Raw genomic sequence first — 26,001 nt, 5'->3', positions numbered from 1 at the left:
AGTTGGCCCAGGGGGAGGATTCTGGGAGGCCGTCCTATCTTAGTGATCAGGGTTTAGACATTTGGGTCTAGCCAAGCTCTATCAAAGTAGCACAGTAAGCAGAAAGGCTTAGATTAGACGTCAGGAATAGTGTGGTAGTGAAGTGGTACAATGAGCACACACAGCACACTACATATTATTAGGCCTGGATACACTCTATGCAATAAAACCAATATAGAACTATTACTACCACTAATATATACATATTCCATGGGGGCTCTCACTAGAGAATCCACCACTTGACTGTATACAGTTTTTTTACCCATGTACTTCATTTAATTGATTTTGCTGTTTTAAAAGTAAAGTCAGTAAAACAAGTTAGAAGTTGAAGATCAGTTTAAAAAGAGGTAAGTAAAGAAAGGGTATATGCATCACAATTACCCTGCCTTATAAAATAAGGCCTCTAACACTTTAAAAGTCCTTACTTGATAAAGTGAGTAGCCCTACTGCCCATAGTCACTAGTCTCTTACAGAGAGTTGAGATACTTTTGGAGCACAGAAGCCAGGTTTGACAAAGCCAAGAGGTTGGTAAATGTGTTAGAAGGATCCAGATACTCTTGCATCTACCCCACACGACTCTCTATTTCTTAGACTCACCATCGCTCTACTTCTATATCTCACTCTTTCTATTGCTCTTCGGAATGTGCTGTGAACAAAACCTACTTTACCTTCGACTTCCTTTCTCATTCTCCTTCTCTTGACCTCATTACCCTTACTGAAACCTGGATCTCTCTCTCTCTCTGACTCTGCAACCCTTGCCACCCTTCATAATCATGCCTACACCTTCACTCACTCTCCCTGCCCCACTGGCAGGGGTGGTGGTGTAAGCAGAGGCGTTGCTTGGGGGGGTTTAGGGTGGTGCTGAAGCGGCTATAGCCCAGTGTCTTTTGGTTGTATCCCCAGGTAGAAGCTCAGGGGCTACAACCAAAAGGCTAGCTAGCCCGAGTTCTGACAGTGTAGCCCGGGATATTTTCCAGACCTAGCAACACCCCTGCGTATACATGTTCTCATCCTCCAAAATTCCTATCTCTCCTACTCCTATATCTCTTGCTATTCTCCCTCATTTGAATACACCACAATCACTGCCCCCTCTGGCATGCATATTATCTCTCTCTAACGGCCACCTGGTCCTGTAGGTCAATTCTTTGATCACCTATTCCAACTAATTTACTCTCTCCCTCCTGATCACCACCTCCTTGTCATTAATGACTTCAACCTCTCCTCTCTCTCTGCTGCGCTATCCACTGACATTGACTCTCTTCTACTTAACCACTCACTCTCTTCTGTCCTCTCTCTGCCCAACCATTCAAATGGAAACTCTCTTGACCTTATTCTCACCTCCTATCAACTATCCGCCTATAATATATCCACTGCATCTTCTCCTCTGACCACTCTATTGTCTTTGCCTCAATATCCACCCCTGCTTCTTTCTCACTCTCTCCATCCACTACAACTATTACTAAGCGCTAGTTTCCCTCTTCCAAACTCCCTGACTACCTCTCTGACCTACTCCACTCTCTGGCCTCATATGCTGAACTCACCTTTCCATCTACTGAAGAATCCTTCACTAATTTGAACACTGCTCTTAATGCTCCTTTCTCTTCTCACAACCCTCTTACTACACTCACTCCTAAATCTCCTCTCCACGGCCCTGGATTACACCTCTCATCCGAACCCTGAAAACAACAATGCGGAAAAAAGCTTTGCACTTGGCAAAGGTTAAGACACTCCTCTTATCTCCAACTCTATCTTGCTGCTCTTCAGAACTATTCCTCTATTCTTGACTCTTCCAACCGTTACTTCTATCGCTCTCTCATTTCGTCTCAATCCTCCTAACCTAGGCACCTCCAAAAATCTCTGAACTCACCTCTCTCCCCTCCTAAACCCACATCGATGTCCACTAATGTTTCTACGAATGATCTTGCGCTTTAGGTTGCATCTAAAATATCTACCATTCACAATACCCTCGTTAATTACCTTCTATCCCCTCCTCCTGCTCACTTTCCTCCACTGCTCCGATCCTCCTATCCCGCTACTATGTCGTCCTTTGCCTCAACCAACCTTAATGCGATTATTGCCCTACTCCTCATGGCTGACCCTTCCTGTGCGTCCACTGTCCCCGCACATTTTGAAGCACATAGCTCCCAGTATTGCTCCACATCTTCCTTCCATTTTCGACTCCTCTCTTGACAATGCCACTTTTCTCATCCTATAAGCCTCCTACTGTCATCTTTAAGAAACCTGTGCTACATCATAACTATACTGACAACTTTCAACCTACCTCTCTTCTACCACACTATTAATCCGAAACTACTGTCTGGAGAAAAAGCCGAATGGACCAATACCACAGCAAAACATCTTGATATTGCCTTAAAAAAAATCAACTCCAATGTTGAACACAGGACCTGTTGACTGCTAAATGTACAGAAAATGTTCTGGCTGCAAAGAAACAAGTTCTTCCTTGTAAAAATCACAAAGTGATTATACACAATAAAAAACAAAAAATTAATCCAAAATCCTAAAGTGAGTAGTATTCAATCGACTCCTTGATACTCACAACCTCCAGGACTCCAACTCTTCAACTCGGCATGCAAACCTTTTATCTAGTCTTATTTTTCTCAACCTCTCTGCTGCCTTCGATATTTTTGACCATTTTGACCTTCTCTCTACATTATCTCTCCCTGGCATCAAGATATGGCCCTCACTAGATTTGATTCATACCTTGCCCCTAGACACTTGCAGGTGTCCTAGAATAGCCTTACCTCCCTACGCACCCCCTTTACTGTTGGAAATCCCCATGGGTCTGTCCTTGGCCCACTTCTCTTCACTCTCTATTCTCTCTATATAGCTCTTGGTGCCCTGATCTCCTCTTATGGCTTATGGCAACTCTTCTTCTCCTTTCCCTCCTTATCTGATGGGCTGTTGTCAAAAAGGTGAAACTGTCTCTCTGCCATCAAATATTGGATGGCGCCTCACTCGCTCATGCTCAACTCCTCTAAGACTGAAGTTCTCTACTTATCAGCCGAACAGGCTTTCTCTACCTCTCCGCCTCTTCTTCTCTTCTCTCCTGACTACCTTCTTTACTCTGCTTCTGTTCGTAACCCTGGTGTCATCTTCGACCATCACACAGCTTCTTGCTCTTCATCTACAAATCTGCCGCTCCCTCCTCAATATCAGAAAAATCCATCATCTACTTCCTTTCAATACTGCTCAACAGCTAATCTCCTCCTTAGTGCTTTCTAGATCTGAGTACTGTGCCTGTCTCCTATATGGTCTTCCCCAACTATGCTTTTCCACCTCTGGATAAAGTCGTCAACTTTGCAGTCTGCACATTTTTCAACCTTTCTCGCTTGACGTCTACCTCCTCTGCCCATCGCCAGATTGGCTGGCTCTCTATGAAAACAAAGGGCTAAGTATAAACATCTTATCATCTTCAAAAGTATGCATGGGCTCGCCCCTTCCTACCTACACGGTCATCTCACTCCCTATTCTCCTCCACCACTCGAGCCCCCTGTGCTCCCTCTCTCTCCTCGCTCTTCCGCTCCCTCTCTATGCTACTCCAACTCTACCACTATTTGCATCCAGCCTCAAAGCGCTCATTCTTTTTGAAGAACCTGTTTCCTACCACTCTACGCTTCTGCATCACCCTGTTTTCCTCTCTGCCTACCCTTAATGGACTACCCTTCAGCACTTTCCTGTCACTCCTCCATCCTTCATTCAGCACTTCCTCAACCAATCAGTTCCTATGTTATTATTATTATTATTGTTATTAGGGTATTTATTGAGCGCAGAACTAGCTTTGGGAAGCCAAGGAGCACTTTACAATGATAGGGGGAAGAACACAGTGAGGGGAGCAGAGAAAAAAGGAGAGGGGAACTAACAGAGGGGGTGGGCAATTGACGGCATGGAAGGAACACAGTGGAGAGAAGATCATTGTGTCTCAGGTAGGTTCTGAAGAGCAGGATGTGTGGATAAAGGTGTTAAGGAGGAGCCATTCCTTGAAGAGGAAGGTCGTGAGCCCTTTCCTGTACTGTAGAAGTGATTGGCCAAGTCTGATGTTGACGAAGAGGACGTCCCAGAGTCTTGGAGCATAGACAGAGAAGGCCTGTCTTCTGGTTCTTTCCTTCCTGCACTTTCGTAATTCCAGTCTGTGCGTTTCCTTACTTCTGGTGGATTGCAGGTCCCCGGAGATGCTGAGTTTCTCAGTAAGCTTGGTGACTTTGGAATGGCAGCCTTGTAGATGATGCAACTGGATTTGAAGATGATATGGGCTTGCAGTGGGAGCCAGTGCAGTTTGATAAGTGTCGGGGAATGTGGTTGAATTTTCAGAGTCATTTAATGAGCCATGCTGCAGCATGCAGGGCATATTTCAGGGGTTCCAGGGTAGTCGCCGGAAGGCCTTCCAAAAGGGCATTGCCACCATCCAGGTGGGGGAGAACCAAGGCATGGACATCAAATCTGAAGTTGTTTTCTGGGATGAAGGGCTGGATTGTCCACAGTAGAGAAAGTTGGTACCGGGCCGTTTGTGTCTTGCTTACTGTTCTGTCCTGTCCTCGTTCCTTGTTTATGTTTTCACCTTCCCCTGCAACATATGGTCTTCAAGTCACATTCTCTCACCCCTTTACAAAGTAAAAATGCCCTCCACTCCTTGGAATGCTGGATTATCTACTGAAGAAACTGCAATTTATACAGAATGCAGCAGACAGGCATCTACTCAAACTCTCACGAAGGTACCACATCACTCCAGTGCTAAGAATGCTGCACTGGCTGCCAGTTCAAAAACGAATTACATTCAAAACAATGTGCATAATGCACAGAGCAATCCACGGCCAAGGATCTGAATTCATACAAAAGAAAATCGCCACTTAACAGCCGACCAGAACACTCCGATCCAGCGACGACATGCACCTGGAACCTAAACCATACACAAGGAAAAACGTGGTGGATCAGCATTCTCTTGCCTAGGCGCAAAAATGTGGAACTCCCTCCCGAGAGAAATACGAACCATGAAGGACCATCTAAAATTCAGAAAACTCCATAAAACCTGGCTCTTCAACTCCGAACTGGATGAAGACGAATGAGCAACACCCACACCCCACAGAATGAACACACAAATAGCATGACGGGGGACTAGGCCAGACCACAGCAGAGTGCAGGGAAGTAGAGCGTCCTCAAATGGGAAGGAGGCCCAGGTGCACCTGTCCCCATAGAGGACCCTACTGGAAACAAAGGAGAGAGATGGGACTGTCCTAAGTTGAACCACCGACAGAGGGCATTAGAGTTAAAGGGGAAATAGTGGTGACTGAACAGATAAACCATGGGCTCAGGGAGCTCAAGGGCACAGGGAAGATGTCCACCTGCCCTAAAGGGCCCAGAGAGGCGATGGTGGCTGCACACCAGGATGTGTCAGGGGACAAAGCGATGTCGACATCCATTAGTCTGAACACGGGGGAGGGTGGAGGAGGTATTTGTATTTGTATTTGTATTTGCTTCTATAGCACAGGCAGCCCGAGGTCATCAGGGCGCTTTACAAAGAACAAAACCAAAGAACAGATAAGTAAGACCCTACACTACTAAGTGCCAACCCCACATGTGATGTAAATTTAACGGAAGTTCTAATGGGGAGGTTCACTTAAATAGGAGAGTTTTCAGTCTCTTCCTAAAGGTTAAATGACTTTCTTCGAGTCTAAGGATTTGTGGGAGACTATTCCACAACTGTGGTGCACTTACAACGAACGACCTGCCTAGCCCTCGTTTTAGCCTATGCTTAGGGGCTACTAGCAAAGCTTTGCCCTCCGATCTTAATCTTCTCTGAGGAGCATAAAGCACCAAACAATTTTTAAGGTAAGTGGTTGCTGTACTAAAAAGGCACTTGTGCACAAGCGTCAAGGTCTTAAACTTGATGCGATCCTCTACTCTAAACCAATGCAGGTATCACCACTAAATAGCCCTGCCGACAACCCACAACTCTGCACAGAAAATAGGAGTGAGACCTCTAGCTCACCACCATGCACAACACTGGCATGTATATTTGTGACAGGTGGCCAAAACTGAGGGCGTACGATAAAGTATCACCACTAACCAACCCCACTAAAAAACTCATCCCTGTGCTTACACCTCTCAAACTCTAAACTAAACACAACCATACCTCTACAGCACAACAAACTGCACGCACCTCACTACACCACCACACCGAAACAAACCACATACAGCCTTGCACAGCAGCACATGACAACTACCAACCGAAAATTCACACCTACACTCAGCGACGGTGTAAACCGAACTGAATCTGCCAACAGCACATCACAGGCTCTTTTTTTCCAGCTCAGTCCTACTATTTCACCCCCCCCATAACTTAGCCTCTTGCTTTTCAGATCCGCCAGAGAGCCAGGGGATCACTCGGGTGGTGATAGTGCACGGTATAAATATCCTTCAACATAACATAACATAACATCAATGGTAAATTCTGTAAGTCTTTTTGTGCCAAAAATGCATAATAAATAAATAAATAAAATAAAAAAGATGAAAATGTAAGTAAAAGAGTTCAGGGGTACTCTCCCAATCCTCCCAGCATACCAGGAGAAAGCCCGGCAGAGGGAGATCCTTGGTCATAACTCCATCGAATAAGACCAGGCAAGGGAGAAGTAGGGTCAGGGAGTGTGGGGGGAGAAAACGGCTATTAGGCTCTATCCCTTTACTCCAATTTGGCTATGAACCATCCCTAGGGCTGCTTAATTCGATGGGCCCACTTACTACCATTGAAGGTCTACTTGTAAGGAGATCCGGATGGGCCGCAGATGCAGTAGTCACATTCGGAATTCAGTCCGGCTAAGCGGCTGTTCCGAGTTCTGGTGATAGAATTCCTGATGCTGGACATCTGGATGACCCAGGCACCCCAAGAGGCAGACCCCAGGACACGAAGGAAGTGGGCAGTGTTGTGAAGCAGCACACAGACGCTAGTAAGTTGGTTTTGCATTTATTTAAGATAAATGAAAGCAAGAAAGACCCCCGAACATACGAGATCCTTCCCCATCAAAGCCTCCATCAACTGACAACTTTAGAACATAAAACAACACATGCAGGTGAATGTTCCAATGACATCATAGAGGACCGTGGTCTGCCTATGTCATCAACACTAGCTCTCTCTGCTCCCAAAGAGAAACATCATTACAACACATCTCCCTTTGTTTCATTTTTTTTTCTTTTTTTTTTTTTTTTTTAAACAACTACATTTAACATCTCTTTTCCCAAGTGTCTGTTATACTAAAACGTACTCCTTTCACACACGACCTCTCCTCACGGTAGCTATCCTACTCTTGTTCCACACCTGCCCACCGGTCACACGTACTGCACCCTTCATGACTGCCACCACTCTGACTGGGTCCGAATAGAGGGAATCTCCTTTCTTTTTGATAAACCCTTTTCTTATCCTGACCCAATCTCCACATTCCACATGCAATTCTTTCTTTCCCCTTCTCATATTTTCACGCATGACCCAATCTGACTTACTTTTTACCAGAGACTTCCTCACCTGATCTACCACCAGATCGGACTCCCTACTTCTCCCAAGCCAAGGTGGACACGTTATAGAAAACGACTTCCTGCCCCTCATAAATTCAAATGGGCATAAACCGGTAGTCGCATGTGGTGCCATTCTAAGAGCCCACATCCTATTTTGTATCATGGCTAATTTGTCCAAACCACATTCTTCTCCCATCCTCACACTCTCCATTACACATCTATTCATCCTCTCAATAACACCATTTGATTCAGGATGATATAATGAAGTTCTCTTGTGTCTGATTCCACATCTCCTCAAATAGTTGGTGAAACTTCCCCCTATAAATTGGGGACCATTGTCCGTCAAAACAGTTTCTGGTAAACCTTCATTGGCAAAAATTTCTTGTAAAACCCTTATCATGCTCTCTCCCGTGGTGTCTCTGACAACTTTAAAGTCTGTCCACCTTGAAAACAAATCCACAACCAACACAACATATTTTCCGCGACCATAGCCTAATTCTACAGGACCCAGAATGTCCATAGCAATCTCACTCCATATCCTAGAGGGTACGCCAACATCCACCAATGGCTGTTTCCTGGCTACAATGCTCTTACCACTCTTGATACAAAACTGACAATTTGCCAGCACTGTCTCTATTTCTTTGTCAAACCCTGGCCACCAATAATCTTCTCTCAAAACACCCTTTGTTTTGGTAACTCCAATGTGACCGCTGTGTGCTAATTCTATAACCTTCTTCCTCAAACCACTGGGGACAACAGCCCTACCCCACCTAAAAAGAATATCCTCATTTACAGATAACTCGTCCTTCACTTCCCAATATGGTTTTGTATCTTCCTCCAATGACTGCTTATTCGGCCATGATCCAGACACAACATATGGAATTACTCTGTTGATCACATGGTCTTCTTTCATACCCTCCAACCACTCTGGTTTGGAGACTATACTATCAGTATTAACAAATACTAATTCTAAATCCTCCTTCTTCATATTTTCAGAGTTTGCAATTCTTACCCTGGACAAACTGTCCGCTAGAATATTTCCCTTTCCTGGGATAACTTCTATTTTAAAACAGTGCGTCTGCATCCTGGTGACCCATCCTGCCACTCGACGCAAAACTTTGTCAAGACCCTTATTCTCAAATATTGCTTTTAGGGGCTTATGATCAGTGCGAATTGTAAATTCCACTCCCCACACAAAACTATTGAAACGTTCAATAGCCCAGAAACAAGCTAAAGCCTCTTTCTCAATGACCGAATATCTCATCTCTGCACCTCTGAGACCTCTTGACGCATGAGCTATAATGTTTTCAGAACCATCAACTTGTTTCTGAGACAATACAGCTCCCAAACCACTCTCACTGGCGTCAACCGTAATAATGGTAGACTTTCTAGTATCAAAACATCCTAACGGACGAGCCATATCTATATCTTCTTTGATGCTATTGAACTCTTTTTCACATCGATCATTCCACTCAAAGTCAGCACCCTTTCTCAAAATTTTCCTTAGTTCCTGAACCTTATCAGCATAGTTCGTAACAAATTTCTGGTAGAATTCTGTCATTCCTAGAAACGAACGCAGCTCACTTTTATTTCTAGGCGTTTCTATGTTTCTTATAGAATTCACCATATCTTCTTTGGGTCTTATCCCGTCTCCTGACACTTCATGACCCAGATATTCCACTTTCGTCACAGCAAACTTACATTTCTCCCCTTTCACTGTGATACCCCTCTCCTCAAACATCTTCAACACCTTGCACAGATTTTGGTCATGTTCTTGTAAAGACTCTCCACTCACCAATACATCATCCTGAAAGCAAAAAACACCCTTCATCCCTCTCAACAAACGATCCATGATCTTCTGGAAAACTGAAGAGGCGGATGCTAATCCAAAAGGCATCCTTCTAAATTGGAACACACCTTCATGTGTAATAAATGTGCAGTGACTTTCCTACAGGTCTCCTCCAACTCCACTTGGTGATAAGCTGATGCCATATCCAGTTTAGAAAAATACTTTCCCCCACCCACCCTGGTCAATAACTCTCCCATGTTGGGCAGGGGATGCCTGTCCACCAACACACATTTGTTTAGCTCACGCATATCAACGCATAGTCTCAAATCCCCTGAACTCTTCTTCACTATTACAACTGGGGAAACCCACTCTACTCCCCCAGCTCTCTCAATTACGCCTGACGCCAACAACTTTTGTAATTCCCTTTTCACACTGCCTCGTAAAGCAAACGGCACAGGTCTGAGCTTAGCCACTACAGGTACGCTATCCTTTTTCAAAATTATCTGGTGTTGAAACCCTTTTATTCTTCCCAAGGACTCATCAAACACTTTCTTATATTCTGACATATACTTCCCATGACTCACGGGTTCTTCAGAAACTTGTAAGACTTGGTCTGGATGGTTGGGATCCAGTCTTATTCCCAAATTCTTTTGTTCTCTCCATCCTAGTAGAGATTGTCCTTTCTTAGTGATATACACCTTTCCATCACAACATCGACCTTTAAATTCAAACTTACACCTCACGTACCCTAACAGCTCAATTCAATCTTGATTGTAACTTCCTGGATTTATATCCGGTATCGACAATGCTGATACATTTCCTCTCATCTCTGCTTCAAATATACTTCTAGAAATAAGTGTTATTTTTGACCCAGAGTCAGCCATTAATGACAACTTACAACCATTAACACTCACATCAGCATATGGACGCTCACAATCATCCTCTTCATCCCCCTTACCAACAACATTAACTGTATTGACAATAACACTCTGAGAGGGCACGACAACAACTTCGTCATCTGACGATTTCCTGTCCTCCTCTTCATTCACATAAAATACTTTTCTTTGACTATCTTGCCCGAATTGAAAATAAATTCTTGCAACAGGACATAAGATGTCTTCTCCTCCTGCACTTAGTGCAAGTGGTCCTTCGACCTGGGCAGACTACGGAGGATGCAAAATGGGTTGCACTAGCGCAACGATAACACAGTCTATCATCTTTCCTCTCCTCTCTTTTCTCATCTTTCTGACAAATGTTTTGACTCTTTCTTTCCTCCGGAGTGTTCCTGCTTGACTGTCTATTTCTTCCTCTTCTTTTGTTCTTCCCTTCCGCTATGTTCATTACCTCTGGTTTTACTTCCTTATTATCTTCTCCTTCATTTTTAGATAACTTAGCCACACATGCTAAGGAATGCTCTACTCTCTTGGCTAAATCCAATACTTCATCTAAACTTGGTTCATCTTTTAGCCATAACTCTTCCCGTATTTTGTTAGATCTACAATGTGTCATGAATTGATCTCGAATGTGTTCATCAAAATTATCTTGAAATTTACATGTTAAGGCCAGATGCCGCAAAGCAGTGACGTAATCTTCCACAGACTCCCCCTGTGCTTGAACTCGCATGCGAAAATTGTAACGCTCCAAGATTGTGCTCCTTTTTGGATTAAAATGCTTGTCAAGTTTCAACAATGCGCTTTCAAATTCATTCAAATTATCTCCACTACCTTCTCCTTCTAGTTGTGGTAAAGTGTCAAAAATTCTCTGGCCTTCAAAGCCCAAAAAATGTAACAATAAAGCCAGCTTCCTCTCTCCAGAATATGACATACCACCAGCCGCCCTCAAATAGTGCATGAAACCTTTGCGCCATTGCTGCCAAACAATCTTTGCCATTCCTGGAGTCGGCATAAAAATAGGAGGACCTGATATGCCTGGTAGACCTGCCATGACTATCTGAATGACGAATGTACAGCTGGTGTGATATAGGGTGGCTGTGTCCTCAAATATCTGCCTTTTTCTTAATCACCCAGTTACTATTATATATTCGGTATGTGGAAGCACAGTCTCATTCGATTTGCTTAACCACTTGTTATATACATTACGGTATTCACTCGTGGAGCAATTCGAATATACAAACACAGGGGAGCGGAGGCGGGCGCTTCACCCCCCCTTCCACGGACCGCTCAACGCGTCTGCTGAACTTCTCCTTCTTTTTCTTCCGCTCGACGCCGCAGCTGGGCGGAGCAAACCCCCTTGCTTTCCAGTGGCTCCCAGAAGAGTGTGAATCCTCTCCACCGCAGCGCACACAGGGCAGGCACTCCCTCCGCAGCTGCTGCGGAGCTTCGCTTCCCCTTTTCTTTTTCTTCCGCTCAACGCCCCAACAGGGCGGAACAATCCCCCCCTTCTCCAGGGGATCCAGGAGAAACGAGTTTCTCTCCACGGCAGCTCCGGGCACGGGAACACAGGGGCGAGTTCCTAGCGGGCTGCTCAACGCTTTAGCGGAGTGGCCCAGACAACCCGCACATCCTGCGATATGTGCCGTGAGGGACGTAGACAGCAGCTACGTGGCCTGGAGAGTCACTCGGAAGGCTCCACCGGTGCGGTTGTTGCTCCGTGCTGTTCTGGACGGTGGATACTTCAACTTCACGGGGGTCTGGGTCTGCTTTCACTTCGCCTGCCTTCTTATCCCATCCTCGTCGCCATTGTTGTGAAGCAGCACACAGACGCTAGTAAGTTGGTTTCGCATTTATTACAAGATAAATGAAAGCAAGAAAGACCCCCGAACATACGAGATCCTTCCCCATCAAAGCCTCCATCAACTGACAACTTTAGAACATAAAACAACACATGCAGGTGAATGTTTCAATGACATCATAGAGGACCTTGCTCTGCCTATGTCATCAACACTAGCTCTCTCTGCTCCCAAAGAGAAACATCATTACAACAGGCAGCAGCAACAATCACTGCACTCAAGCGGTGGCAGGCATCTTTCATTGTGGGCACAACAAAATTACTTCTGGAAGGTGACTCTTCAAGTTGGCGAGCAGCAACAGCAGAAGTTTTCTTGTCCCACAAGCTGGAGATCATGAGTGCTTGGTACCACCACCCACCTCTTGATGTAGATCCTGAAGGAGGTAAATGTCAAATTCTGCAAGCTCTCAAGTCCATCATTAGCCTAAGGATTTTAAGCCCCCCACAGAACCCTCAGTAACTCCAAGGAAAAGACACCCTGAGACCCTCAAGATAGCTGTAACCCCAAGGTTTTGCTCACCTTCATGGGAATGAGAGGTCTAGGGGCCTGGTGGCAGTATAGCACCTGAGAACCAAGTAGGGGAAACCAGTGGTAGCAGGAAAACCTGTCTCCAGCTATGAGGAACCCCCTAACCTGCCCCAGAATATATCCAGCAGCACAGTCAGGTAAATGTCTCAAGCTGGCAGACAGAGCATCTTTCCCAACATGCCTAAATCTTTGATTAGGTCATCTGCAGGACTACCGTCCATGGCTTTATGTCTGCCGTTGGAGAAAGAGCCGGTCATGATTGCTACATTTGTGGGTGAGACACAGCGGCTCCCCATGGATAACTGGTTGCAAACATCTTGAAGTGGTTTGAAAAAAAGTCTAAACTGCCAGCAACAGTTCCTGCTCACACAAGCACCAGTGTGCTGGGATCATCTGAGAACGGACATGGAACACTCTCACCGCAGTCTCTCACAGCCCTTCAGTAAATAGACACAGTCGTTCCAAACAAAAGCAAACATCCAAGATGGCCGACATCCCCGATAAGGAATCAGTCCCCTGAGCGCACACAAGCACACAATCAATTACAGCCAGCTGAAAGATTATTTCAAACTGAGAGGGCCAGTCCCCACACTCAAGTCATTGGAGTGAAAAGTGAAGTGAGGGGCTCAAGATTCAGGGTTTTTGTGCTTCTGGATCGTTTCGGAAGATGGTTAGAGGAGTTCAGGAGGAGGTGGAGCAGGAGTAGAAGGAAGTGGTGTAGGAGGAGAGAAGGAGAGTGCTGAAGGAAAATAATATTTGTTAAGGAGAGGCGGAGGGAGTAATACCAAGTAGAGTGGGGACAAGCAAGTGAAAGAAGCCAAATGAGAGGAGAAGTTATAAAGGGAAGGAGGCAACATCAAGGAGCAAGAAGGTGGTAGAAGTGAAGACAATGAAGGAAGAGGGGCTTCTCACATTGTAAAGAAATCGGGAGGTGAAGGAAAGTGCAGAGGTGATGGTGATGGGTGATGAGGAGGGAGAGGAGGAAACCAGGAGGCAGTAGATTAGAAAAAAGCAAAGAGGGGTGGAGAAGAGGTGCGACCATTCCAAGATATCAAGGAGAATAGGGAGTAAATAGTCAACAGAGGTAAAGGAGGAAAGAGTGATAGTCAGGAGGAGGAGGCAGCATCCCAGACAGGGGGAAACACTTAGTGATAGTCTGTCACAGAAGTGCTAGTGGATGCCATGGCAGACTCTGCCAAGATCACCAGGAGGAGTGGGCTTGTCAGTTCCTGTGGCCACAGGGATCCCGGCCACTATTACAACAGGTTGGAGGATTATCTCCAACTCAAGGGCCTCACACACCAGAGGTGGTGAAAGGTGCTGCAGAGGGGAGTGACATCCTGGCAAGAACTGGTGTTAACCAGAGCCAAGAAAGGAGTGTCTGAGCACTTAAACAGCTGATGGGGTCCAAGTGATAGAGAGAAGGACTAACAGACTACAGTCCTTGGTGAGCTGAAATTGTGGCCCAAGGTCGGCATACCACTCTGGGGTGTACCACTCTGGGTTGACCAACCCCACTGATCCGCTCTGCACAGGGCGGGGTCGGCCCTGTGCTATCAGTATGGGCGATTTCGGGAGATTGAAGATTTTGCGATTGTTGGTTCCAGCCCCACAACAGTTGGTTTGCTGCAATGTTCGGCCAAGGTCGGCAAACAAGTCTGAGGTGTGCTGGCGATAATGAAATTTGACGAACTCCACCCATTCGCCCTGCACAGGGGTGGAGCGGGGTCCGGCCCTGTGCTATCAGTATGGGTGATTCCGGGAGATTGGCGATTTTGCAGGTTTTCAAAAATAGGAAGTTAGAACACAATATAACATTATAGCAGACCGCCACGTGCATGTCAGCTACAGACCCGGGCACTGCCGGGGTGTATGGCTAGTGTTAAACTATCACCTGTTAGGATTTCCATGGAGATGAAACTGGCAACCTGTTTGGAAACCCAGTACAGTTATTTTATACACTCAGACTCTGTTACTTTTCCTTTTCTTTTCATTTTTTGACTAATGTGAACATCGCAACAAGTGCATCATAGCGCTGTTCAATGAAGCAAATAGTAACTATGAAGAACAAGAAAACATGATAAGACTGATGAGATTCACCCTGTCACTGCCATCTACAGTCACTGCCGTTAATGACCCACTTACCAGAAAACTGTCAGCATGTCATCACATCCGGAACCACAGCGCTGAGAGCTTAACCCCTGCACTACCAGGCAGCCTTGCTTGCCTATTTCCTGGCCATGTAAAGCAGAAAAACAGCATTCTGAGCCCACACAATGCCATGGAAGCTGCATGTTGCAGCTTGTGAATGGGACTGGAAGTTCTAGTGAGGCCATATGGTGGTGGTGAGCCTGTACCAGTTAGAACCGGCTGAGCCTATCCTTGCAAGCAATGACTGTTGGTCACATGAGCATGCATGTTTATGTGATTTTGTAGCTACAATGCATAAAAGCTAGCCTTTCGCTGATTATTCTGTACAGTCACGGGAATATCACTCTAATACTCTTAATGATGCTTCGAAGATTCATAACCAATTTTATCAATAATCTTTCTCTTCAATAAGCATTATTTCAAGCTCTTCTATCTGTTCTGTGAATGGGTTGGGTCTCATGTCTTAGGCCTTGGCACAAGCCCAACTCAAATTTGACATTTGTTTTGTTCCTCCTCATCCAGGCATTTTGCAGCCGTGGATTCCAAGAAATTCCATGAGATCTGGCTGATGAACGAAGAGGAGGTGAAAGAGTTGGTGACTAAAGCCCTGGAAGCCGATCGCGTCATTTACGAGCAGCAGTTGGGCCTGCCATGGGCGCCGCCCGATCTGTGGTTCATGGAGAACGTCGGTCCACTTTCACTCCAGAAAGCGAAGAAAAGAACCGCCACACAGCTGGCTGAGGAAGTGATGTTGGGAGGTAAAACATTGGTCCCCTACATTCTATATTAATATTCGTATTAAGTGGTTGGAATACTGTCCTAGATCAGTTAATGTTAAAAAAGAAAAATACTCCACCTGATCTTGCTGAGACAACACCTTTATTAGGACACGATGGGACTGTGTCTATTTACTGAAAAGAAACTTCCCAAAATTAACACAACGCCCTTAAAACCCATAACATCATTTTTGTCAGATAAAGAAGCGGATGGGGGGGGGGGAGGTATTGATGTGGAGGGGGTAAAGTAGAATTATATGGGGTCATGTGCACTCCCCCATGAAGGGAAAAAGGAGGGGTAATTTAGGGGAAAAGAACCAGAAAGTTCAGCCATCATGGCCATGTGAACAAAAGACATAGATCTGGATAAGAGGACACCTTGCAGGACGATCCCGAATGCAACACGGCGAACACTACTGCCCCTCTGTCTAGGGGCTGAAAGAGGGATGACATTGAGTAAAAACAAAATCTAATTTAAGACAATCAAATGACCGCAAGTAAGGCACTTCCCTTTATATTGATGTGATGTTGCACATAATATTGGCAGCTAACAAACATCTGCACTAGGACCCTGGAAACTCCCAAAAAGACAGACTGAAGGGTCACCCCCAACCTCAACTAACCTTTGCGTTCACAAACAGAGTCCAACCTGGGTTACCTTTCGTCAGGAGGGGAAAAAAAGAAAAACACTAAAGGGAACAAGGATTACACCCATTCTCAACGGTGTGAAGAAATGCCTAGAAAGCATGAGGGATTTCTTTGTAACACAACAAGGCAGCCTCTCTGAGCTCAAACCACTGGACAAAGTGTTGACCATGATTCTGTGTGATCAACCGTTGTGTTCCTTAGTCTGAAGTGTCCCTGAGCTTCTACAGAGTTTCTTGGGTGTTTCCGTCAATTCCAGGTTAATGCTTTAACTTGCCTTTTGGCCTGGGGATGAGCACTATTACTCAAGAGGGATTGCCATTATTTAGGTGTCAGGAAGTAGAAGTAGAACTCAAAGTGGCATCTGTGAAGTCCTATCTAGAGAATTCCCAGCCCTTGTCAGGATTCTCCTAGTATAATGTACACAGTGTTATATTGATAGCAGGGTCATAGCGCCTAGCTCATATACCTCCTGTGGTTAACACATCACAAAGCTTAATCGTAATTACTAGGCACACAGAAGGTCAAGTGTTAGAGCAGAAATACCTTTAGTATTTCTTCTAAATGTATTTTCACTAGCTAATCAACGAGAACTACATATTTACTTCTTGAAAACTTATTTTTCTCCCACCCTCCAAAACAGAGCGTAATATACTTGCATTGCAAAATCTATTCTGTAGACCTGCTCATCAACCTAGAGTTAAATTGGGTAAAGGGGGGAGGCTCAGGAAAAACATCAGAAAATATTCTTCCTAAGAAATGGTAACAAATGCATCGACCGACAACAGTAAATTAACTTAAGGACTCTAACAAACAGACACAAGAGCTAGTATTGATTAACCAAGAATATAGTTGGAGTAGTGTGAGGCAGGCATGGTATCAACAGAGACACAGACTCAAAGGTATTAATTTTAAAACCTTTATTTAGTAAGGTTCTCGGTTGATGGAATGCTGTGGCCCTAACTCTTAATGGATGGTTCCCTTAACTGATGTTTCTAATGGCCATTGTGGTCTAATAGTCCAAAATAAAAGTCTATCTGTGTCTAAACCTATGCTTGCCCTCACGCTGTACAAAAATGTGATAGGAAGTCTTTTTGAAAAGGAAAAATAGTGGTGCAACAAAAATGGCAAAACCAGAGTTGGTTTCAAGTAGTCTTCTCACCAGGTGCAATTTGGTCAAATGTCACAACGATGTGCTCACTGTACAGGGCTTTTTGAAAGACCTTCTCCACAGGGTCCTCACAGTGAATTCCAATACCTTCAATGTCTCTGAGTTCCTTGGGGATCCCTTCCCCAAGCCTCAACTTGTTCACTTTACTTTCTTCAACAGGCCTCTCAGGGTTCCCTTCCACAAGCTCAGGCCTTTTTGAGCTTTCAAAACACAAAGCAATATGTATCACAGTTCCTTCTTGATCATTCGGGGTGCCCTTCCCTAAGCTTGGGCCCTTCTATTTCCAAACACCAATTTATCTGTTCAGGATGCTCCTTTTCCATACATATATCCTTTCTTACATGCCATCCTCCCATGGGGTAGAATCATAGACATTCGAAAAAAACACCAGACTCTTTGCTTTTCCTCGGCACAACCACTCTGACCCTCTTGCCCCTCTCTTTGTTTTCGTGTGCTCCTTTACCTTTGTCATGCACACTTGCACTGTCCTTTTACTCCTTTTCTGTGTCATGCCTCTTGCAGGCTTCTTTTACTTTACCACGCACCTCTGTGCTTGTTTCTGTCTTTCCGGGTCACTCGCACCCTTTTTGCATTATTCTTTCCTTTTGTGCCTCTTGCACCTTTTTTCATTTCCATTCGTGCCTCTTGTACCTCTTTCACAGGTTCTAGCCTCCTTTGCATTCACATTACCTCACTGTCTAGTTTTACTTTTCTTTATCCTTGCACACCCGCGCTTCTTCCCATTTTTTCACTTATACTTTACACTGTTACTTGTATCAATGTCTTTGCATTCTTTGAAATCTTCCTGTTAGTTTCAATTGAACACCCGCACAAATGCAGTCCTCTTTCTTACGTGTTTTCAGTGTTACTATGTATCGTACTCTGCACAACCCGGCTCTGCAAATGCATTTAGACTCACTGGGCTGACTTCTGCGCTTCGGCTCCATGGGGCACTTCGTTCCGAGGTCAGGGTCTCACCGCCTGCCCCTCAGACACTCCTGAGCTGTCTCACTGGCCCACGGGAATGAGCAATCGCATACACAGGTTCTGCAGGAGACCAGCACGCCTCTTGGTTCCCATTCAAGGACCCTTCTTGGCTCCCTGCAGACACGGCTCCCTCGCCACGCTTCTGCTCTCTCGCACTGCAGTTCCTCAGCATCTCGGCATCCCAGTCTCTGGCCTCTGGTCCTGGGCAACTCTGGCATCTTGGTTCTCTTCTGAGCTCGCTCTCCTGCTTGCTCTCCTACTCGCTCATACCTCTGTGTCAGACCACACCTTTTATAGTGAAAAATACCTTACCAGGCCTGACTCTATTAGTGGGACACTTTGAGTTGTTTCTATGATAGGTTTCCCTTATTTATTCCTATGGGTAATCTTTACTGATCTTAGTTGCCTCTTCCTGGTCTCAGTATTTATTGGAAATGGGGAGGGGAAGTTGGGGTGAGATTGGAAATACCCCATAAAGTCTGAGAGAGAGTAGGGTGGGGGTGTTGTTGGGACTGAGGAAATGCCATGTCTCGCCCTTGGGAATCCTCCTCCCAATCTCTAGTGACCCTCACCTCAGGTGATCCTCCCTCGCTTGTCCACCCCCAGGGTCGGGATCCAAAAGCAATGGCCCTTCCCTGGCCACCTGAAAGGAAGATCATGAGGCAGTGGGTTTCTCACACTAGGCAGGGCCTATATTTTAGGAACATGTATGGTAATGGGCCTGGCCATCCATTTTCTGTTTCTATAGGTATACCCAGTGTTACTAGACAGACAAACTGGTCGACACCATTTGGTCGAATGCCAAATGGTCGAATGTTTTTTTTTTTTATATATGTGTTTTGTGGGTTTTCGTGTGGGGGAAAAAAAAAAAAAAAGAAAAAAAGGGGGTTGGGGGGGACCCCCCCAAAAAAAACCAAAAAAGGGGAAAAAAAATTGTCCTGTTGACCAAATGTTTTCGACCAATTGACTGGTAACCGAAGCTAGGCTATGTTATGTTAAGGTACACCATGACATGTTCAGCAGCTGGAAATGTTGATCTGTGTGGATCCATTTGTTCCCAAATTAATCTTTGCTGCAAATGTTAACATGAAATTGTGCATTTTGATCCCAGGCTTTTTGGAACTGCCCAGTCTGGTTTTAGGCCAGGTCGGGGGACCGAGAGTGTCCTGGTCTCGGCTCTCGACGATATGGCCAGGCTGGTTGATGCAGGAGGGGTGGATGCCCTGATTCTATTAGATCTGTCAGCAGCATTTTACACTGTTGATCACCCCATCCTGCTCGACCGCCTGACGCAAGTCGGAATTTCTGGCCAGGTTCACGCCTGGTTTACCTCCTTCCTGGCCGACAGAACTCAGACTCTCTCACTCCCCCATTTCTTTCTTCTATCTTTTCACTTCTTTGTGGTGTCCCTCAAGGCTCCGCCCTGTGTCCCATTCTCTTCAATATTTACATCTGGCCTCTTGTGTGTCTCATCCGCACCTTCGGCGTCAGATGTTACTCATACGCCGACGACACTCAGATCCTGCTCCATTTAGATCTCGATCAGGCTGAGATGTCGTTACGCCTGAGGGCATGTCTGGCAGCCGCGGGAAATTGGATGAACCGCAATCGGCTGAAGTTGAATGGGGACAAGACTGAGGTGTTGGTGGTGGTATCCCCTCCTGACCCCTCACTCTGGGTGTCTTCTTTCTGGCCTACTTCTTTGGGTCCCCCTCCGGTCCCGGCCGATAAGGTGAGAAATCTGGGGGTAATAATCTCGGCCTCTCTTTCTATGGAGTCCCAGCTTGCCGCTGTTTGTAATCTATTTATACAGATAATCTGTTATCTATAAATTCTTAGGAAGGTTCTTCCACTAATTCCTTCTCATCTTCATCCTCCTGTTGTGGCTGCCCTTGTGCTTAGCCGTTTAGACTATTGTAATACCCTTTACTTATCACAACCAAAGGGACTCTGTTAGGAAAGATTTCGTAATTGTAGGTAATTTTCCTTCCATGTGGCAACCCCTAAACTTTTTGCTGTTGTTTTTCACCTTGTTCTCGACTTTGCCAGAGAAGTGCAGCCTTCTGCCGCACTCCTCTGGGCTTTCGCTCCTTTCTTATGGGGAAACTGACATGCCCTTAAGACAGTCAGTACCGGGGAACGCTGTTTCCCGTAGTTTCTTTTATCATGTTGCGGCTTTCGTGCAACATGACACAAGAGGGCACTGTAAGCTAAGTTACAGCTCTCTTGGGTCTCTAGCCTTCTACAGGCCCTAGATACTCGTTTAGGATTGTATCTGATCGGTGCAAGTGATTCAGGGACGGGAATGGTGGCAGCGATGGTTTCTTGTGTTTTGAGCTCCTTTTGGCGTTCTAAGCGCGTTTCTCGCGCTTAACCCAAAATGGTGGCCTGGCTCCCAAAATGGCCAGACCACGAGGCTCCTTTGTCCTGTCTGCTGACCGTCTTGCTCCCTTCACCTTCCCCAGGTCGAGCCGACCCGGGGCCTGCCTTATTTGGGCATGTACTTTCCCGCGAAACACGGATGCTTTCGCGGGCTTCTACATGTCTTGTGTGTGCCTCCAGGATGTGGGCTGGGATGTCTGGTCCCAATACACATCCTGGGTGCCAGAGAGTCTAGGGTGGTGTGAATGCCTGGGACCACCGTGGTCCGTGATTGGTCCACGAATGGTGTGAGTGTTGATGAGCGGATCTCCCATTGGGTCCCCTCCGTTTTGGCGCGAAGGGAACCGTGGATAAGAGGGGGCTGGAAACACCACTACCATGTCGATCTCCTGAGTTCTCACGAACGAAGGAATACAGGAGCCAAGTATCCTGCAACCAAGAGGCTGGACCGAGGAATCGCTGGTGACCCGCTGAAGGACTTCTCCTCTGCACTGCTGTCGCCTTGTGAAACCCTTTTTCACCTTTGATCGAACCAGAAGGCCTGTACTGGTACTTCGACCCTTGGAATAGCGGAAACAGCTATTCTCGGCATCTTCACCATCTCCTGCCAGTAAGCCTTCGGAAGCGTCTCTGGGCCATCCAGCTGACTGACCAGCTTACACGGGAGTCTTGCTTTGTAACCGCCGCCAGGTTGTGTAGTATTTCGAGTCCTTGTCACTCTCACACGCTTCGTACACTTGGCGTTCCCAGGTCTGAAGTGAGTAGTGTACATTTGGCTCAGATACACACGGCCGCTCCGTTGCCCTGCTGTGGTAACAAACTGTGCCGGTTTCTTCGATTGGGACGTCTTTTTACTCAACACGACGACGAGGCGTTCCCTGCTCTTCTGAACCTGCCAGCCACTGAAACGGACGCGGAGAAGCCTGGGTCTGCTTGCATCGGGGACCGATGAGTAGCATAGCTAGGATCTGGTCGCCCTCCTGCAGGAGCACATTGCTTTTCCCCGCTGTGTCAAACAGCACCCTTTTCCGTACTCGCGCTCTGCTTCTGCCCACTGTGGAGGCTGCGCTTGAGTCGCGGAACTTGTTCTTCTTCTTTTGTGCACTAAACTGAACTGCCTGATTTCCCTCGAAGAGCTTCTCCTTTTGCCCGTTGGCACCAGCGCGTGCAGGTACTTTTGAGCACAAGGCTCCACTCTTCGCAGGGCTCGGACTTCCATCTATTTAGGTGCCTCTGAAGGCGAACTGGGTCTAAGCATTATTTCGCACTGCCTGTCTTCCTTCCCTTTTAGGTGGACTACCCATTTCGTGCATCTAACGCTTGTGACTGTCGTATTTGTATATATATTGTGTTGATATGGTATGTGTTGGTTTACTATCGTTATATTGTGATTTTCTCGCTACGGTCATTGTTTTAAAGGCCTTGAAATAAATGTGTATATATTTTTAATATAACAACTGTTTGGAGTAGTTTGTAAGTGTTCTTGCTTTGTGTGCTCATTGCGGGCTTTCAGTCACCCTCACCCCTCTTGAGACCTAGTCTTGACCGCCGCGATCGCTACCTTGATTGGTCTGGCTCGTCCAGAGGTTACCCTGTTCCAAGTAATTAGGTTGGCCTTCTGAACTTCTGCGCCACCAGGACAGAGTTCAGAAATCCGTCTTAACAGACTCATTAAGCGGCTGCAACGGTTACAGAATATGGCTGCTCGGGTCACCACTGGTTCTCCATATGGGGCTCACATATCTCTGGTGTTGCGGTCCTTGCACTGGTTATCGGTTGCCCAGCGCATTGTTTTTAAAGCTTTGTCTGGTTCATCATGCTCTGCATGCCGAAGGGGCCGAATATCTGTGTGCTAATCTTACGTCCTACCCTCTGACGCGGTCCCTGCATTCAGCAACAGCTGGCTTACTTGTCATTCCTGTGTTTCAGCGCTCGCGCTGCGGTGGGCGGGCTTTCTCTGTTGCCGCATCCCGGCTTTGGAATGGCCTGCCACTGTATCTAAAAAACTTGGAAATCCATCTTGCCTTTAGAAAAGCATTAAATAAAGTACCATTTTTAGGTTTATGGCTGTCCTGTTTACTGACCTCCCTTCTCCTCAGCGCCATGATGCCTTTGGCGAAGGGGCGCTTAACAAGAATGACTAACATAACATTTTCATGTTGAGTCTCCTTTTGCTTTCTGAGAGTGTTCCCCACCACAGCGTACCCGTGTTGGGCTTTCACTTTTGCCCTCACTGCATCTAAACCTAACCCTCTTCTGCTATTGTGCTTTTTTTCTTTTTTTAATTCTGTCTTTCCACAATTTCAATATTGTAAAAGATTGGCATTTTGCTCTTTGTTGTGTTTATTTAGTTGTTTCTTTATCCTCCCCATCATAATTTGGTCCGACATACTGCTGGTATTGTTATGTGAGCTAGTTATGATACCTTGTCTAATAGTATGTAATAGTTTGTTATGTTTTGTTGTGTTGTATCACATTAATGTCATGTTGATTTGTACGCTTCTGACAAGCTCTTTTTATTACCATCTAGAAGGTGACAGGTAACACTCCACAAAATATTGAAGTAAATAAATAAAACATGTTATATAATTCATGTTATAGGCCCTCCATTTAAGGGAAGGGCCATAACTTTGAACTAGACATGCAAATGTAAGCTGGTAAGCATGGTCTGTACCTCTGATAATCCTAAGACATTCCGGCTGTCCTCTTTATCAGGACAAGATAACTTAAACCCAGGTTGAGAATGGTAGATAAGGCTGGATTATGCAGATAAAATCCCAAAATATCCGAGCCTTAACCCAATGGGAATCCAGCTCCCCAAACTAATATAACCATCCCCATAAAGCTTCTTGCAGGTCTCAAGATCTTCCAACCAGCCCACCCTCTATAATGCTCCCAGACGGTCCACAGTTGAAACCCCACTCACATTTAAGAGTGCCCGTATTTCCTCCCAGCTTTCTGTCTATAGAGCCTGGCTGTTTATGGCCTAAGGAATAAGTGAAGTTTGTTTGATCGCTTATTGCCTTGTGCATTGGTCATACGCACTGTCAAGAACACACCAACTCTTGAAGACAGTTCAATGTCTTTTATTGAAATGATTGCGAAGGAGCTCCTTATGGGCCACCCGCTTTCTCTTGCCGCCCCTCGGAGGTTCCCTTCCTGGTCCAGGCATCCCTATCTCCCAAGATGGTTACTAAAGATTGGTAACCCCTACTGTCTCTTATCTGCCTAACTGGTCGTGATGTCCCAAAGGCAAATACCTGATCTCTCTCACTTCCCCTGGGAACAAACTAGGTGGAGCCTAGCCTGGTTCCCCAATGTTACCTTCCAACCACTCCAGTTTCTCTTATTCTCCTTCTCTCATGCTCTCGTACTCCTTTCCCTGATGTCATATCCTTCCTTTCCCTGTCGTTTACCCTCTTCCCTCTCTGCCTCCCACTCTCCTTCTCACTCAGTCTCTCCCTCCCACTTTCCTTCTCTCTCTCTCCCTTCCTCTTCCAATCACTCTCCCTCTGAGTTTCTCCTTTTTTTCTCCTCATCACATCTAGATAGAAATATGAATGTCAGCATGTGTCACACTCAGATTTCATCCTTAACTTTAGCCCTCATCGCATCTAGATAGAATATGAATGTTAGCATGTGCCACACTTAGAGGTCATCCTCAACTTTAGCCCTCATCGGATCTAGATAGAATATGAATGTTAGCATGTGGCACTCTTAGATGTCATCCTTAACTTTAGCCCTCATCGCATCTAGATAGAATATGAATGTTAGCATGTGCCACACTTTGAGGTCATCCTCAACTTTAGCCCTCATCGCATCTAGATAGAATATGAATGTTAGCATGTGCCACACTTAGACGTCATCCTTAATTCTATCTTCCGTCACTTCTAGACAGGGTTATGAATGTTAGCATGTGCTACACTTGAATGAAACTGTGAGTGATGACAAGTGCCACACTTGGATGGAATAGTGAATGATAGCGGGCATCACACCTTGACACAATTGCAAGGACAGCAATGCCAACTAACCAATGCACTAACAACTTCAGCCCTCTGCATACTCCTCTCAAACTCTAACCAAACAACCACAAGCCTAAACACAGCAATCCGCACAAACTTCACTACATTGCAACAGTAAAACAAACCACACATAGACTTGCACAACAGCACATGACGAACTACCGACCGTAAAACAACCCAAGCCCAGCCAATGGACCCACCGGGCTGAGGCTGCCAACAGCACATCACTGCTCTCTTGCACTTTTCCAGCTTATTCCCACTAACTAACCCCCGCCCCCCTTTCTCCCTTTTTCAGAGCCGACAGAGCGACAGGGGACCGGTGGTGATAGTGCACGTTACAAATATCCTTTAACATTAACATTTGTATTCCTACTCTCCTTCACTCTCTGGCACTACTCTCCCCTCTCCACTCTACTAATCTCCCCACGCTGCTCTACTACTATCCCCCTCTGCTCTGCTACTCTTCCTTCTCCTCACTTCTGCTCTCCCCTCTCGACACATCTATCCCCTGTCCACACTCTGCACTACACCCACACCTTGTCCCACAGTCACCCTCCTTTCACCTTCCTTCCACCCTCCCAGTCACCTCTCTATTAGTCTCACTCACCTTGCACGCACTCCCACCCAAGCACCATTTTCTCCTACCAACCAATACATCAGCTTACACAAGCGTTGAGCAATCCTGCTAAATACTCCTCTGAACCCTTCTTCACCTACTTAGTATGTTGGTCCTTTTTCTCCGCCCTTGGCCTCGCCTGGTTTCCTGCGTCCCTTTACATCATCCCCCTTCCCCTTGCATTGGTTTGCTTCTAGTGTGGGTTCCCCGGGCCAACCGCTGGCTTCCTTCCCTCCAGAGGCTGGGTTACAGCTTTGCAAAAACATATAACAGGCTTTAAATCAATCGCCCTTTTCATTTGAGGATCTGCTGCCATTGAACAAAGAATTGTCAATTTAAGAGTTTGTGTGCCTACGAGGGTTTTGTGATGGCAGTTCGCTAAAGTTGTAGTTCCGTCCTGCGTTCGTATCAGGACCACAGTGAGGATTTGGATTGCCAGTGTGATGTGCAGACCTCTGCATGGACCCGCTGAAGATACGATCAATTTTGCAGTCTGTGTCACACAGCGTCTGGATAGACGGTTTGGTGTATGGATCCCTCCGCCATCTTGTAGTTACTTGCCATATTTCTCTCTCGGTTATGTTGCTCTCTTTTTCATGTACTGCCAGGCTTTCTGGTGGTACAT

The 26,001-nt window shown here is 45.9% G+C and overlaps 1 protein-coding gene across 1 annotated transcript in view; it reads left to right on the top strand.

Moving 5' to 3' along the window:
- LOC138498060 (dynein regulatory complex protein 1-like) overlaps positions 1-26,001 on the top strand; it is a 371,050-nt gene that overhangs the window by 230,205 nt on the left and 114,844 nt on the right. Inside the window, exon 10 of the mRNA XM_069621906.1 lies at positions 15,300-15,535. Coding sequence (XP_069478007.1) covers positions 15,300-15,535 — 236 coding nt within the window. The remainder of the gene's footprint in view (positions 1-15,299; positions 15,536-26,001) is intronic.

The sequence above is a fragment of the Ambystoma mexicanum genome, chromosome 5q, assembly GCF_040938575.1.
Source record: "Ambystoma mexicanum isolate Mex_15411 chromosome 5q, UKY_AmexF1_1, whole genome shotgun sequence".
Classification (NCBI taxonomy): Eukaryota; Metazoa; Chordata; class Amphibia; order Caudata; family Ambystomatidae; genus Ambystoma; species Ambystoma mexicanum.
Note: the sequence above shows the minus strand (reverse complement) of the source record. Positions and strands in the feature narration are given on the sequence as shown.